The sequence below is a fragment of the Bubalus bubalis genome, chromosome 8, assembly GCF_019923935.1.
Source record: "Bubalus bubalis isolate 160015118507 breed Murrah chromosome 8, NDDB_SH_1, whole genome shotgun sequence".
NCBI lineage: Eukaryota > Metazoa > Chordata > Mammalia > Artiodactyla > Bovidae > Bubalus > Bubalus bubalis.
Genome location: NC_059164.1, coordinates 63137674 through 63154216, shown reverse-complemented (window position 1 = coordinate 63154216; position 16543 = coordinate 63137674). Strand labels below are relative to the sequence as shown.

At 36.1% G+C, this 16543-nt stretch overlaps 1 protein-coding gene across 3 annotated transcripts in view; it reads left to right on the top strand.

Moving 5' to 3' along the window:
* BBS9 (Bardet-Biedl syndrome 9) overlaps window positions 1-16543 on the top strand; it is a 474928-nt gene that overhangs the window by 177498 nt on the left and 280887 nt on the right. For all 3 annotated transcript variants that reach the window (XM_025291193.3, XM_025291190.3, XM_044946679.2), the window contains one exon: window positions 12561-12742. In XM_025291193.3, the coding sequence (XP_025146978.3) occupies window positions 12561-12742 (182 nt within the window). The remainder of the gene's footprint in view (window positions 1-12560; window positions 12743-16543) is intronic.

Here is a 16543-nt window from a genome sequence, read left to right as displayed (position 1 = left end):
TAGTGATTTTAATTTTCATTTCCCTAATGACTAATAATATTGAGCATTTTTCTTAGTTTGTTGACAAGTTTTATACTTTGTAAAGTGGCTGTGGAGGTTTCTCCCAGTTGAGTTTGTTGTGTGTGTATGTTTTCATTTATTTTAATAGTTCTTTATGTGTTTTTAAGGGTTCTTTTGATAAGAAGCTTTGAATATGAAATCTAACTTGTCATTTTCTTTTATGATTTTTACTATCTACATCCTAAGAAATCTTATATCTATTCCAGGTCACGAAGATATTGTTCTATATTTTCTTTAAAAAGCTTATTGTTTTTTTTTTTTTTTTTTTTTTTTTAAAGCTTATAGGTTTAACTCTTATGTTTGGTTCAGTGATCCATCTCAAATTAATTTCTGTGTATACTGTGAGTTTTATTGTTTCCATATGGATAGCCGGTTCTTCAAACACCATTTATTAAAAAGACTTTCCTTTCCCCATTAAATGCCTTTGGCATCTTTGTTGAAAATCAGTTGACTGCATGAGTGTAGGTTTGTTTCTGGAGTCTCCTTTTGTTCCATTGATCTATTTATCCTCATGTCAATACTGCATCGTCTTGACTACTCTAGATTTATAATGTGTCTTGAAGTCAAATTATGAAAACCTTCCATCTCTGTTCTTTTTTCATTATTGTTTTGCCATTCTAGTCTTTTTGGCATTTTCATAGAAATGTGGAAATCAGCTTGTCAGTTTCTACAAAAAAAAAAAGAAAAAACTTTCCGGGATTTTCATTTGGATTACATTACTTTATGGATCATTTTGGTAAGAATTCTTTTAAACATCTTTTAGAATGCATCTTTTAAAACCATATTTTTGCTGATGTCACTCACTAGCTGAAAAGCCTTCACTGGTTCTGTAATTATATGGATTAAAGTTTAAGATCTTTAGACGGCTTTATTCCCAAGAGTTTCTTTCCTCTTTATTTAATCCACTGAATGTTGTATCCAGGCTGCTTGTTCTTTTTCATACATAGTCTAAACTTTTCTCTCTCTTCTTCTCTCATTTTCTTCTTACTAGAATTTCATCACACCTGTTCTCCAAATCCCAGAGGCTCCAATATTACAATTATTTATGTTATAATGTAATAAATTACAAGTTAACAATAAGGAGGCTATAAAAATAAATTGCCACATTTAGAATGGACAAGCAGTCAGGTCTTACTGTATAGCATAGGGAAGTATATCCAATCTCCTGGGATAAGCCATAGTGAAAAATAATATTAAAACATAATGTATATATGTGAAAAACTGAATTGCTTTAGTGTACATCAGGGATTGGCACAGCATTGTAAATCAACTAAATGTCATTAAAAAACAAATAAAAAATAAATTGTCATGGGGTAGATCATTTAAAATTTATACAGCTGTAATTAGAGCACCAGAAAGTAACAAAATCTAATCAAACCTACCAAATAAAAAAAACAAACCCAAATAACAATCATATTAAAATAGGACTTTACTTTTAAATAGAAAGATGATGATAATCTGAAGAAAGGGTGAAGGACAAAACCAGAGCAAAATACACACTGATCGTGAGAACCATGTAAGAAGCACTTTCAATCCAGGACATATTTGCACACCGAGCCACGAAGAATAGTGGAATGATGCTGCATTGTGTATAGCCATGTACTTTATTTCTTTGCTACTACTACTTGGAAGTTCAAAACATTCAGGAGATATAGTGGAATGATGCTGCATTGTGTATAGCCATGTACTTTATTTCTTTGCTACTACTTGGAAGTTCAAAACATTCAGGAGATAGGAAAACCAGTATGAATCAACTTCACAGTTCTACTGACATCATTTCCTTGCTTACACATCACATGTGAATTAATTCTGGAAATGAGAGGTAAATAGTAAAAAGACTAGAAGAATAGCATGCTCCTTCCTACTTTTTGTTTTCTGTTTTAGTATTATTTTGGCAAAGGCATGAAAGAATCCAAAATTGGCTTAACCGTAAGAGCAATTATAATATGAAGTATTTCTAGCATAAAAATTATTTCTCTTTTGTTTAAGGCATAATGTCTTCATAAGAACTAACCAGAAAGCCACATCCCTGTTAGACTCTGTAGATACCTATGAATCTACTTTATAACTCAGATAGTTTACAGTTGATAATTTTTATCCAAAGATATTTAAAATTTCATCTTATTCTTCAGAGTTGGAACCTGCTGACAATACCAGCTCCTACATGGCTATCAAATATGCTTTTACTACTAAATTTCAAATGGTTTTGTCAGCTGTTAGGTTGGTGCAAAAGTAATTGCGGTTTTGCATTGTCAAAATTTGCCATTTGATATTGGAATACATTCTTAAATAAATGTGGTTTTGTTATACATCATTTTAATGCACTTTTCTTCCTTTATGTTTCTTGCTAGTGAACTACTGCATGCTGTTTTATTTTATATGTAATTTCGACTATGGAAATGGTGTTAGACAAAAAGCAAATTTGAGCGATTTTCTTATTCAAGTTTAAAGCGGGTCATAAAGTAGCAAAGACAACTTGCAACATCAACAACGTATTTGGCCCAGGAATTGCTAATGAACATACAGTGCAGTGGTGGTTCAATAAGTTTTTCCAAAGAGACAAGAGCCTTGAAGATGATGAGTTCATTGGCCAACCATTGGAAGTTGACAATGGTCAGCTGAGGATCACCGAAACTCATCCTCTTATAACTACAGGAGAAGTTGCCGAAGAACTCAGTGTTGACCATTCTCTGGTCATGTGGCATTTGAAGCAAATTGGGAAGGTGAAGAGCTCAGTAAATTGGTACCTCTTGTGCTGACTGCAAATCAAAAAAATCATCGTTTTGAAGTGTTGTCTTATTCTATGCAACAGCAAACTATTTCTCAATTAGATTGTGACATGCAATGAAAAGTGGATTTTATATGATAACCAGATATGACCAGCTCAGTGATTGGACAAAGAAGAATCTCCAAAGCAGTTCCAAAAGCCAAAGTTGCAGCAAAAATAGTTGTGGTCACTGTTTGGGGGTGTCTGATTCACTACAACTTTCTGAATCCTGGCGAAACCATTACAGCTGAGAAGTATGCTCCGCCAATCAAGATTCAGTGAAAACTGCAGTGCTTGCAGCTGTCATTGATCAACAGAGAAGGGCTCAGTTGCTCTCCATGGCACATCGTGGAGTGCCTGAACATCTGTGTCTACACTGACTGCACATCCCACAACCAGCGCTGCAAAAGTTGAATGAATTAGGCTATGAAGTTTTTCCTCATCTGCCATATTCACCTGACCTCTCGCCAACTGAGTACCACTTCTTCAAGCACCTTGACAACTTTTTGCAGAAATAACACTTCCACAACCAGCAAAAACTGCTTTCCAACTGCTTGTTGAATCCTGAAGAACAGATTTTTAAAAAAATTATTTTATTTTTTAATTGAAGGAAAATTGCTTTACAGAATTTTGTTGTTTTCTGTCAAACCTCAGCATGAATCAGCCATAGGTATACCTATGTCCCCCCTCCAGAACCTTCCTCCCATCTCCCTCCCCATCCCAGCCCTCTAAGTTGATACAGAGCCTCTGTTTGAGTTCCCTGAGACATACAGCAAATTCCCACTGGATATCTATTTTACATATGATAATGTAAGCTGGTTTTAGAAAAGGGAGAGGAACTAGAGATCAAATTGCCAACATCCGCTGGATCATCGAAAAAGCAAAAGAGTTCCAGAAAAACATCTATTTCTGCTTTATTGACTATGGCAAAGCCTTTGACTCTGAGGATCACAATAAACTGTGGAAAATTCTGAAAGAGATGGGAATGCCAGACTACCTGACCTGCCTCTCGAGAAACCTATATGCAGGTCAGGAAGCAAGAGTTAGAACTGGACATGGAACAACAGATTGGTTCCAAATAGGAAAAGGAGTACGTCAAGGCTGTATATTGTCACCCTACTTACGTAACTTGGATGCAGAGTACATCATGAAAAATGCTGGGCTGGAGGAAGCACAAGCTGGAATCAAGATTGCCGGGAGAAATATCAATAACCTCAGATATGCAGAAGACACCACCCTTATGGCAGAAAGTGAGGAAGAACTAAAGAGCCTCTTGATGAAAGTGAAAGAGGAGAGTGAAAAAGTTGGCTTCAAGCTCAACATTCAGAAAACTAAGATCACGGCATCCAGTCCCATCACTTCATGGCAAATATATGGGGAAACAGTGGAAACAGTGTCAGACTTTATTTTTGGGGGCTCCAAAATCACTGCAGATGGTGACTGCAGCCATGAAATTAAAAGACGCTTACTCCTTGAAAGGAAAGTTATGACCAAGCTGCTGCTGCTGCTAAGTCGCTTCAGTCGTGTCCGACTCTGTGCAACCCCATAGACAGCAGCCCACCAGGCTAGACAGCATATTAAAAAGCAGAGACATTACTTTACCAACAAAGGTCCATCTTGTCAGTTTAGCTCAGTTCAGTTCAGTCGCTCAGTCGTGTCCAACTCTTTGCGACCCCATGAACCGCAGCATGCTAGGCCTCCCTGTCCATCACCAACTCCCGGAGTCCACCCAAACCCATCTCCATTGTGTCGGTGATGCCATCCAACCATCTCCTCCTCCGTCGTCCCCTTCTCCTCCTGCCCTCCATCATTCCCAGCATCAGGGTCTTTTCAAATGAGTCAGCTCTCCACATCAGGTGGCCAAAGTATTGGAGTTTCAGCTTCAACATCAGTCCTTCCAAAGAACATCCAGGACTCATCTCCTTTAGGATGGACTGGTTGGATCTCCTTGCAGTCCAAGGGACTCTCAAGAGTCTTTTCCAACAGCACAGTTCACAAGCATCAATTCTTCTGTGCTCAGCTTTCTTTATAGTCCAACTCTCACATCCATACATGACTACTGGAAAAACCATAGCCTTGAGTAGACGGACCTTTGTTGGCAAAGTAACGTGGTCATACAAATAAATTCTTTGGTACCATCTTTCTAGATTCCATATATATGTGTTAGGATATTACATTTATCTTTCTCTTTCTGACTTACTTCACTCTGTATAATAGGTTCTAGGTTCATCCGTCTCATTAGAATTGATTCAAAGTCATTCCTTTTTATCAGATCAGATCAGATCAGTCGCTTAGTCGTGTCCGACTCTTTGCGACCCCATGAATTGCAGCACGCCAGGCCTCCCTGTCCATCACCAACTCCTGGAGTTCACTCAGACTCACGTCCATCGAGTCAGTGATGCCATCCAGCCATCTCATCCTCTGCCGTCCCCTTCTCCTCTTGCCCCCAATCCCTCCCAGCATCAGAGTCTTTTCCAATGAGTCAACTCTTCACATGAGGTGGCCAAAGTACTGGAGTTTCAGCTACAGCATCATTCCTTCCAAAGAAATCCCAGGGCTGATCTCCTTCAGAATGGACTGGTTGGATCTCCTTGCAGTCCAAGGGACTCTCAAGAGTCTTCTCCAACACCACAGTTCAAAAGCATCAATTCTTCGGCGCTCAGCCTTCTTCACAGTCCAACTCTCACATCCATACATGACCACAGGAAAAACCATAGCCTTGACTAGATGAATCTTTGTTGACAAAGTAATGTCTCTGCTTTTGAATATGATATCTAGGTTGGTCATAACTTTCCTTCCAAGGAGTAAGCATCTTTTAATTTCATGGCTGCAGTCACCATCTGCAGTGATTTTGGAGCCCAGAAAAATAAAGTCTGCCACTGTTTCCACTGTTTCCCCATCTATTTGCCATGAAGTGATGGGACTGGATGCCATGATCTTCGTTTTCTGAATGTTGAGCTTTAAAATCTGTTGATGGACATCTAGGTTGCTTCTGTGTTCTAGCTATTGTAAAGAGTGCTGCAATGAACATTGGGGTACATGTGTTTTTCTTCAATTTTGGTTTCCTTAGGGTATTTGCCTAGGAGTGGGATTGTTGGGTCACATGGTGGTTTTATCCCTATTTTTTTTTTAAAGGAATCTCCATACTGTCTTCCATAGTGGCTGTATCAATTTACATTCTCACCAACAGTGCAAGAGCGTTCCCTTTTTCCACACCCTCTCCAGCATTTATTGTTGTAGACTTTTTGATGATGGCTGTTCTGACTGGTTTGAGGATATATCTCATTGTAGTTTTGATTTGTAATTCTCTAATAACAAGCGATGTTGAGCATCTTTTCATGTGTTTGTTAGCCATGTATGTCTTCTTTGGAGAAATGTCTGTTTAGGTCTTTTTCCCACTTTTTGATTGGGTTGGTTGTTTTTCTGGCATTGACTTGTATGAGCTGCTTTGGAAATTAATCCTTTGTCAGTTGTTTCTTTGCTATTATTTTCTCCCATTCTGAGGGTTGTCTTTTCACCTTGCTTATAGTTTCCCTTGCTGTGCAAAAGTTTTTAAGTTTAATCAGGTCCCACTTGTTTACTTTTGTGTTTATCTCCGTTACTCTAGGAGGTGGGTCATAGAGGATATCAGTTTGATTTATGTCATAGGCTATTCTGCCTATGCTTTCCTCTAAGAGTTTTATAGTTTCTGATCTTACATTTAGGTCTTCAATCCATTTTGAGTTTATCTTTGTGTATGGTTAGGAATTGTTCTAATTTCATTCTTTTACATGTAGCTGACCAGTTTTCCCAGAACCACTTATTGAAGAGGCTGTCTTTGCCCCATTGCATATTCTTGTTTCCTTTGTCAAAAATAAGGTATCCATAGGTGCATAGGTTTATTTCAGGGCTTTCTATCTTGTTCCATTGGTTTATATTTCTATTTTTACCAAAGCATAGATTTGTATGCTACAGAAATAAACAAACATTTCTCATTGGCAAAAATGTGTGATGATAATGATTCCTATTTTGATTAATAAAGATATGTTTGAGCCTAGTTATAATGATTTAAAATTCACGGTCTGAAATAGCAATTACTTTTGCACCAATCTCAATGTGAGGATCTAACTGTAATCATTTTGTATTTAATTTTGTAGATTAAAACAAATATCATTCACATGACCTTGGAGAATTTGTCTCTTTTAGTTTTTTATTTGCCATATTTGACTCTTGAATACTTAGGCATTTTGTTTGAATAAAAGCTCTTCTGTATTTCATTTAAAGTACAGCTCAGTTAAATGTCAAATCATTTTGTTTCTCAGCATTTAATATTTGCTGAATATATAATCCACTCTAAAAAATCGTTTTGTATGAAGTGTCATTTGTTGCCTTCTGAGGGCAGCTATATAGAAATGGAAATTTCATATCTGATGCCAGAAATTCTGCAGCTTTTTGCAGCTGTGCTTATTATCTCCTGGTAACCAGTCTCTATTATTTTCTGTTTTTCCAGGGTTTCATTCTTCTTCTTTTTTTTTTTGTAAAGTGAAGGCATATGAAACCTCTCTTCATAAGGTTACTGGGGTGATTAAGTGAGATAATGTGATTATATCTTCTAAATATGTTTTTATCTTTCCCCTTCTTCATTCTCATTGTCCTTGCCTGTCCTTCCTGTATTAACCCCCCCACCCCCACCCCCCAGTGGTCTCTCCACAAGCAATTAGAATAGATCTTTGTCAAAGATAAATCAGATCTTGCTGCTTCTCTCTCTTCTACTTTAAAACCTTTTGTGATTTCTTATTTTTTTAAGTATAAAATTAACAATTTTAAACAGAGTTTACAAGAGCCTGTAAGATTTTACTCTATGTAATTCTGTTGTTATTGTTTAGTCACTAAGTCGTGTCTTACGATGGACTGTAGCCTGCCAGGCTCCTCTGTCTATGAGATTTCCCAGGCAAGAATACTGGAGTGGATTGCCACTCCCTTCTCCAGGGCATCTTCCCGACTCAGTGATGGGACCTGTGTCTCCTGGTTTGGCAGGCAGATTATCACTGAGCTACCTAGGAAGCCCATGTAATTTCTATATCCCTCTTAACTTTCTTCAATCTAACCACTTTGAGCTTCTTAGTTTCACTGCCTGTGTAATACATTTCCTTTTCTTGGAAAGATGAAAGGCTTAAGGAATAACATTTAAATTGGAGGGAAGCAGCCAAAATCAGGAGCTCAGCTGTAGCCATGTCCAGCTTTAGATGTCTATTCGCCTTCCAAGTGGAGATATCAAGTACGCCACTGGATGTACACAGTTCGACTTCGGGTGAGATGTCTGTTTGGAGATATAAATGGAGCTGGCACAAAAAGGGTATTTAAAGTCATGGGACAGAAAGAGTTCACCAAGGCCAGGGTCCTCTGCCTTTAGTCTGTTCACTTTTTCCTTTTTAAATCTCTGAGAATCTACTTATAACTCAGGATCTAGATTCTGCATCCTTTGCCCAGTGAAGACTTGCTCTGCTGTTTCATGTATGGTCATTATACTGCACTCTTCATATAGCATCTGACACATTCTGTTGCAATTGCTATTTTTTTTAAATAGGTTTTTCCTTTGCAATTAGACCAGAATTTTTTTTGATGGAGTCAGCACCATATCTTATTTGCCTTTGTAACTCTGGTATAGCAGATGCTTAATATACATATCTTAAACAACTGATTACAAAGTGACTCAAAATATGTTCAAGTGATCAAGTCTAGCCTGTTGGGGCTAAGGAAGGACTGCCTCCACTGAGTCTGCCTGCTATGGGTAAGGGAACTGCCTTTAAATCATGTGCTGTGTATTGAGGCAGAGTAAAAATTGAGTACAATAAGTAGTATTTAAGTTTTAAAGATTTCTGTGATATCTATATCTCATAATAAAAACCACACTGAAGATTTGAGAGCTTGAAATATTTCTATTTTGCATAAGGTGCAGCTGGACAAGAAAACATTTGATTCAATGCATGTTCTCTTCTTTTGTTTTTAAAGCTATTATTCATTTGTTTTTATCGTATTAGTAAAAGAAAGTGTTCATTTTTATTTTTTTGAGTATTTCAAGTACTTTCAGATTTTTAATTTTATAGCTTGGCCTTGTCAGAAAAAGAACTAGATGAAGGTTTTAATTCCATAGATTACTCAACTTTTAAGTAGCTGATTCAAGTGAATTGTATATTCCCTTCAATCTTTTTCTTTGGGGATGTACTCATATTTTCATTGATTTGTAAGAGTTCTTTACATGTTAGATGAAATATATAAAAAAATTTTATAGGTCAAAAATAGTGAATATCCACAACTTCATACAGTTCAACTTAAATCATATATTTTACATTGGTTGCCAAGGTTTCCCCCAGTTTGCTTGTCTTTTGTTCTTTTTACCATGATGTTATTTTTAAAGCATATAACAAGTTTCAAACTTTTTTGTGGTTTAATTTAGAGATCCTTTGCTTTGTAGTTTCCTCTATTGCTTTTTCACAGCACAGTTCTTTCCATCTCAAGGGCAGATAAATATTTTTGTAGTTTCATATTTTTAAATTTAACTTTTAAAATCCATCTGGAATTTTGTTTGAATGTATTGTTAGGGCCAGGATCTGTTTACTGAATGATGAAACAATTACTTTCAAATTCCTAAGCTAGCTCTATTGTTTAATTTCATGCTCCATTGCTAAAATCACAAAATTATTATGTCCTAGTAATATAACATCTTTGACCTTGAGTCCTCGTAAAATACATTATTCTGGTTCCTTGGTTTAGCTGATGTATTTCAAGGACCAGTAATAATCCTGAGACTTAATTTGGCAGTGTTAACTCTACTTTAAATGTGTAAGTAATGGGGTACACAATACTTGGTTTACTTGATGACATCTTCCAGCATAAAATTCTATCACTCAAAACAATTTACATATTGTCACATGGACAATAAATATTGTGTAAGAAGATATTTTTTAAGTAGAAAGATTTTTTTTTATGTAAAAAATTCAAGATATTAAAAAAATCTTGTTTTTCTATTTAATTTGGGCTTTATACTTAAGTTGGGCTTAACTTTAGAAATGATATATATGTATATTAAAAATTTTCCTTTGTGTTTAACATAACGAGTGATGACATTACTTATATATTAAGTAGTACTATAGGCCTGTGTCAAACTGTCTGTCCCCTCATAGACAGAAATTTCACTCATTTATTCTAAAGTTTTTAGAGCTTGTATTAGTGTTCCTATGGAATAAACCATGCAATGTTAAATGAATTCAGCTATTCTAAATTTTTGTTATTTGATCCAAATTGTATGTAATGGCTCTAATGCCATTGATAAGAAAAAAGTAAATTGCTTAAGTTTTATAATTTAGTGTGAAGGCATTCTGGAGACCCTTGGTAAGCTCTTTCAGTAAGGAAAGATCCTGGCTCCTCTCTTTTCCTTTTGAACACCTCAAAACATCAGTAAGGAATTTTTTCTTTTTGAGACACTGAAGAAAATATGTGTATATACCAGTATCAAACTGTGTCTGAACTCAGAAACTTAATAGGTTCAGATAAATTTTTAGATAAATCCCTGGGTTTAAATTATTGCTTTTTGCCATCTAAAACAGTGGGATGTAACTGATTCTCTAATAAGCTATCCAGTTCAAAGAGCAAGTAAATTTGGATAGTAAGGTATACTTAGATTGGCTCATGCTACGTTTCCTTTATAATGGGCCACTCAAAGGGTGAAGATGAAATGGATATAACCCTTTTGGATTCAAAGAGTTGATGATTACCACATTGTCTGAGAACCTCTGCCCTACAGAACCTCTGCCTTTCCTAGTGTTTCCTTAGGGCTTATTGTGTTCCCAGACTTTAGTAGGTCTCATTCGAATGGGGAACAGACTAACTCAATAGGGACAGAGGTTTGCCCTCTTGAAATGAGTTTGTCTGAGCTGGAAGTTGAGATTTCTGTGGCCACTAGGTGGCTTCAGTTGCCTGAAAAGAAAAGGTCAGGTCCAGAGGTTCTGTAGGGGTGAAAACATTTTATTTTAGGAAAATAATTTTATTTGGGAGTATTTATTTTCTGAGCTAGATTGGCAGAACAAGTTTGTTCGACTTAAAGACCTTTGAGGATCACCTACTTTCACCTTCTCATTTCAGAAATAAGAGCATTTAGGAAGACTTGACCAAGTTGACACAACTACACTGGGCAGAGGTAGAGCTAGAACCTAAGTATCCTTTTAGTTTTTAGCTAGTTTTTTAATCTGTTGAATCAGTGATACCAATCTATTTTTTTTATTATTATTACCAATCTATTTATTATTATTATAAATACCAATCTATTTATTATTATTATGAGGTCACAGTACAGAATTATGTATAAGCCCTGGAAAAAGATTGTGTAGGAATGTTGCGTTTAAAGCAGATGGTAAAGTTGCTGGTGGCCACCTTATGGGATGGATTGAGCAATGATAGTGTTTACTCTTAGTCAAGCTGAACTTTTAGATTAATGAGCTACATTTTTTCATGACCAAAAGAATTAAAAAATTCTTATTTGTTCTGAATGAGTCCTAGACCCTTATATATATCCTAACTCCTTTTCTTCAGATGAATAACCACATTTTTTTTTCAAGTTATTGTATCTCTCAAGTTTTCTGTTGTTTTTGATTAATATTTAACTTTTATAACAGGGTTGGAAAACTTTTGTAAAAATCAAAAGCCAGAAAACACAACAAACAAAGTCATTGTATATCAGTTCAAAATGACTCATGACAATATTGAGTTTCTTTCCCTCTGCGTAGGATGGGGAGGAAGCAAATAGTATCATTTCATCTACTTCTATAGTAAGTTCAGGAAAACATACAACTTTTATTATTAAACATTTATGCTTAAGTTATCTATAATTTATATATTATGGCTGTTTCTAGAGAGTAACAGAGATAAGGGAGACTTTAAGAGAGAAAGAAAGAGTGAAAGGGTGGGGAGGAAAAGAGATAATCCGGATGATAAGAGTGATGGGGCAAGAGCTAGTAAGTGAGAGAAAGGGAGACTTCTGGATGAAACTGGAGCCTATTATACAGAGTGAAGTAAGCCAGAAAGAAAAACACCAATACAGTATACTAACGCATATATATGGAACTTAGAAAGATGGTAACAATAACCCTGTGTACGAGACAGCAAAAGAGACACTGATGTATAGAACAGTCTTATGGATTCTGTGGGAGAGGGAGAGGGTGGGAAGATTTGGGAGAATGGCATTGAAACATGTAAAATATCATGTATGAAACGAGTTGCCAGTCCAGGTTCGATGCACGATACTGGACGCTTGGGGCTGGTGCGCTGGGACGACCCAGAGGGTTGGTATGGGGAGGGTGGAGGGAGGAGGGTTCAGGATGGGGAACACATGTATACCTGTGGCGGATTCATTTTGATATTTGGCAAAACTAATACAGTTATGTAAAGTTTAAAAATAAAATAAAATTAAAAAATAAAAAAAAGTGAAGGGAGAGATAACAGACCAGAGAGCTCCTTGAGTAGGAGTGTACGTGAAGGAAGCCATGGTGAGTGGACCTGGGGAGGGAGAGGGAGCATATGTCCCAAGGGTAGAAAGAAACAAAAGGAAAAGAGAAGGGCCCACATTTCTTTTCATGGCCTCCTCCATTTTCCTAATGGTATGTTGAAGCTGAATTGAAAGAAAGTGTAGTTGGTCAAGTCTAAATCCATTAAACATTTTTAATTATGTCTCATTTTCTCTTCCTTTTTTTTTTTAAAGTGATTTAAAGGGAGTGATAGTCACTCTGAGTGATGATGGTCATTTGCAGTGTTCATACCTGGGGACAGATCCTTCTTTGTTCCAAGCTCCAAAAGTTGAATCTAGAGAACTAAACTATGAGGAACTTGATATGGAGTTGAAAGAACTTCAGAAAGTCATCAAAAATGTTAACAAATCACAAGGTATCTCATTTTCAGCTTTATATTATAATATTCATTGTAAAATTTATATTATTTTGTATATGGATAGTGTTGATTTTCTCCCCCAGGCTTAATTAAAGTCATTTTTGTAAAAACAGCATTGCTCTTTAACATACTAGTCTTTGTGCTTAATTTGTATATTACAGCTTCTGAAAAATATGTCCTATTTAAGGTAATACTTTTGTTAGTGTGTTTCACAGACAGTGCTATCTAGTTTTTTCCTTTAAACTCTAAGAAAGGAACATATATTTCTTCAGGTAGTGATTTTAGGCCTTTAGAAGAACATTAAAGTTTAGAGTGATCATTTATTAACTTCTAATACCCCTGAAAAAATTTTAGTTGCTTCTTTTAAAGGAAACCAGAGCAGTACATAAGTTACCACTTTATTACTAAAAATGTAGTCATTTGCAGCCCAGTGAGATAATTTATGTTTGTAGTTAATTAGCCATCCAAATGGAGTGTAGCCTGTGGTATGCTGATTTCTAGTGACTCAGAGGCTGATGATATTTTCAGTTCCTGAGTTTTGTATAACTCAATATTATCTTACTTTGGGCTTCACAAGGGTATAATTTTATTATAAATTAAAAGGAGAAACAAAACACCAATCCTGCAGTTTGAGTTGGACATGTGAAAAGCATTACTTTAAGTTCTCCTCTCAGGGTCAGGTAAAAGTATTTTTTTTAATGAGAAAAAATACGGACTATTTTCACATAAAAGAAATGTTAAAACAAGTAGGAATAATAAAAGAAGCAGAGCATAAAAAGCCAACCAAAACAACAGAGCCAATCTTAATCCTGGTCCAATCGCTTTCCTAGAGTTATGTATTTTTGAGTCTATATTACCAAGAGAGATTCAGAGGAATTTAGATAATATATTTCAAAACGTGAATATTAAAATAAAATTGTTTTGTTTTGGTTTTACACTTTCTCTTAGAAAGTTTTGAAAGTAAACAAATGAAACTTGGGGCTTTTAAGTATTTCCAAGTATTTAAAAACCCATTTGTTGTCGGCACTCTCTGGTCAAATAGAGAATAGTTTATATTGGGTGTGTCATATTGCAATATACACGTTTCCCATTTTTGATACTAGTGTTTTGGGATTAATGGAATATAAGTCTCATCTTGTCATTTAAAAATATAATTGGGGAAGAGTGGCATATATATATGTGTGTGTGTGTCGTGTGTGTATGAAACATGAAATTTGCAGAGTTCATTAAATTTAATGTAACTTTTCACTCCAAGTTTTATGTCTTGAGATTGTGGCATTTCTATAAACAATGTGCTGATGATATTTTGATTAACACTTGATTATGTAAAACATTTCTGAGAAAAGTCCCTTCTAGCTTAGTTACTTTTTGGTGGCCAAAATGATGCCCTTGAGTACTCCAGTCTTTTCACCCAGGGATAGGCTATTTTACTTGTCATTACCCTGATTCTTCTTTGTATATTGAAATAACTGCTAATTAAGCTAGGGATGAACCCACAGACTTGAGTGCAAAGTTTGTTATTTACATAACCTCAAAGTTAATATTTGAAGTTCTCTGCCCCTTCTTTGCCACCATCATTTGATTTTATTCATAAAAATGAAACAGAGACTCTTTAAAAAAAAAAGAGGAGAGACTTTTAACATAGTTTATGTCTAGAATATGGAAAGAATTTACTATTTTTTGCACTTTTAAAATTGTGGTATATTTGTTCATTAAAATACCTATAATTATATAAAAGCACCAAATCATTTCACTATAGCAGATTATGAGAAGTTAAAACTCTGAACTTTTTGATGACCTCATTATAGTAGAGTGACTTTAACTTGCAAAAAAAATGTTCTTTTCAGTCTTGTGGGTTATGTTCAGCACTTAAAGTTTTTTTTTTTTTCTTCAAAGCAAGAATTGCAGCAAAATATAAAGCCAATTTAAAGAATACATTTTGTTGTACACATGGTGTATATTATCTACCATAATAAAAGTGTTTTTGAAGCTGATTTTATGTGTGTAAGTTATATGAGGAGTGTATGTTATAAGCATGAAATAATATCAATAGTAATAATTTCTGTATGGCTCATGGATTTTGAAGCTTTTCATATTCAACTCATTAGTTAGAATCCTGCATTGCATTTCTGTTACCAGTAGTCAACAACATCTGTTAGTAGACACTTTCAAAAATAGAGTTTCCTTATGATTTATTTAGATAGTTGATATGTTCTTTCTTTGGGATAAGTATGAAGGAATGAGTACAGTATTGACATAGACTCCCACACAGCATGTCTTCAGGAAGGAAAAGAGAGCAGTAAGATATAGGCATATAACTGAAAGTCTGCACCCATTTGAAATATGTCTAGGATAACTTAAGTTGCTTCTACCATTGAATGGTAGAAACATTCGTGCTTGGTAACCTTGTTGGAAATTGTGCTGTTCAGACTTATGTCTGGCTGTCTATAACAGAATACTCAAATCAAGTGGCTTAAACAAGGCAGAGGTTTACTTCTTTCTCATAGAAAAGAAGTCCACTAATGAGCAGTCCAGGGTTGGTTTGGCAGTTCCACTGCCGTGAGGGACTTTTGAGTCCTTCTCACCTGGGTCTTCTGTTGGTTCAGGATGGCTTCTGGAACTCTTGCCTCACATCTGCAGCTGAGTCAGCCCACTTAAGGATCTTTCCTGGAAGCCACACCCTGAACAACTTCTGCTTATATCTCACTGGCCACTCCAAGCTGGGAAATTTTGGTTGAACAATTTGGTTGAGCGGAGGATTAGGCTCCAAGCTTAGGATAAAATTGGACTCTTTTTTTAGTAAAGAAGAACCAAAGATTCATTACTGGGTGGGCAATGAGCAACCTTTTGTGCTCTAAGTTGTGGAAATTCCTATTCCAAATATTGCCATTTTGGTGAGAATTTCTGGTGGCGGTTGTAGGCAGTTCTTCTCTTTGTGAGACAGCGGATTCATGTGACATCATCCAAATGCTTTCTATATTTTCAGTCAGCCATCCTCAGGGTTTGGGGGATGTTCCCTCTCAGGGTCACAAGGTTATTTCAGCAGTTCCAGGCAACATGTACAAATATGATTTCCGGGGAAGGAGACAGATATTTCTCCCAAGTCTCCCCATTTATTAGGGAGGAATAACTTTCCCAGAACCACATACCAGCACCCCAACTCCCACCAGTTCTCACCTCACATCTGCCAGGATTAGGTTCCATGCTCAGGCCTGAAATAACAAAAGGTCAGGGGAATGAAATCACCATGCTTGGATTTGACCAATCCAGTGATTAAGATGGAAGTGAATTAGGGGAATTCGATGGAAGTGAATTAGATGGAAGTGAATCAGCAGAACTAGGGGTCTACCACAAAGGAGGAGGAGAAGGGAAGAATGGATGTTGGGGGGCAGCCAATAATCTGCACACATATATGAATTATTATGTATTAAGTGAAAGTCACTCAGTTGTGTCTGACGCTGCAACCCCATGGACTACACAGTCCATGGAATTCTTCAAGCCCAGGATACTAAAATACTGGAGTGGGCAGCTGTTCCCTTCTCCGGGAGATCTTCCCAACCCAGGGATCAAACTCAGGTCTCCCGCTTTCCAGGTGGACTCTTTACCAGCTGAGCCACCAGGGAAGCCCTATGTATGTATATATACACGCATGTTTGTGCATATGTATTATTTATGTTTCTTGTTTATTTAGGGTCTCTACAGCTTGTTAATAATATCTCATTATGTACTATAAATGTTTTTGAAATTATGAAATTTTAGGTTGAAAATAAAATGAACATGGTAAAAACAATTCAAACA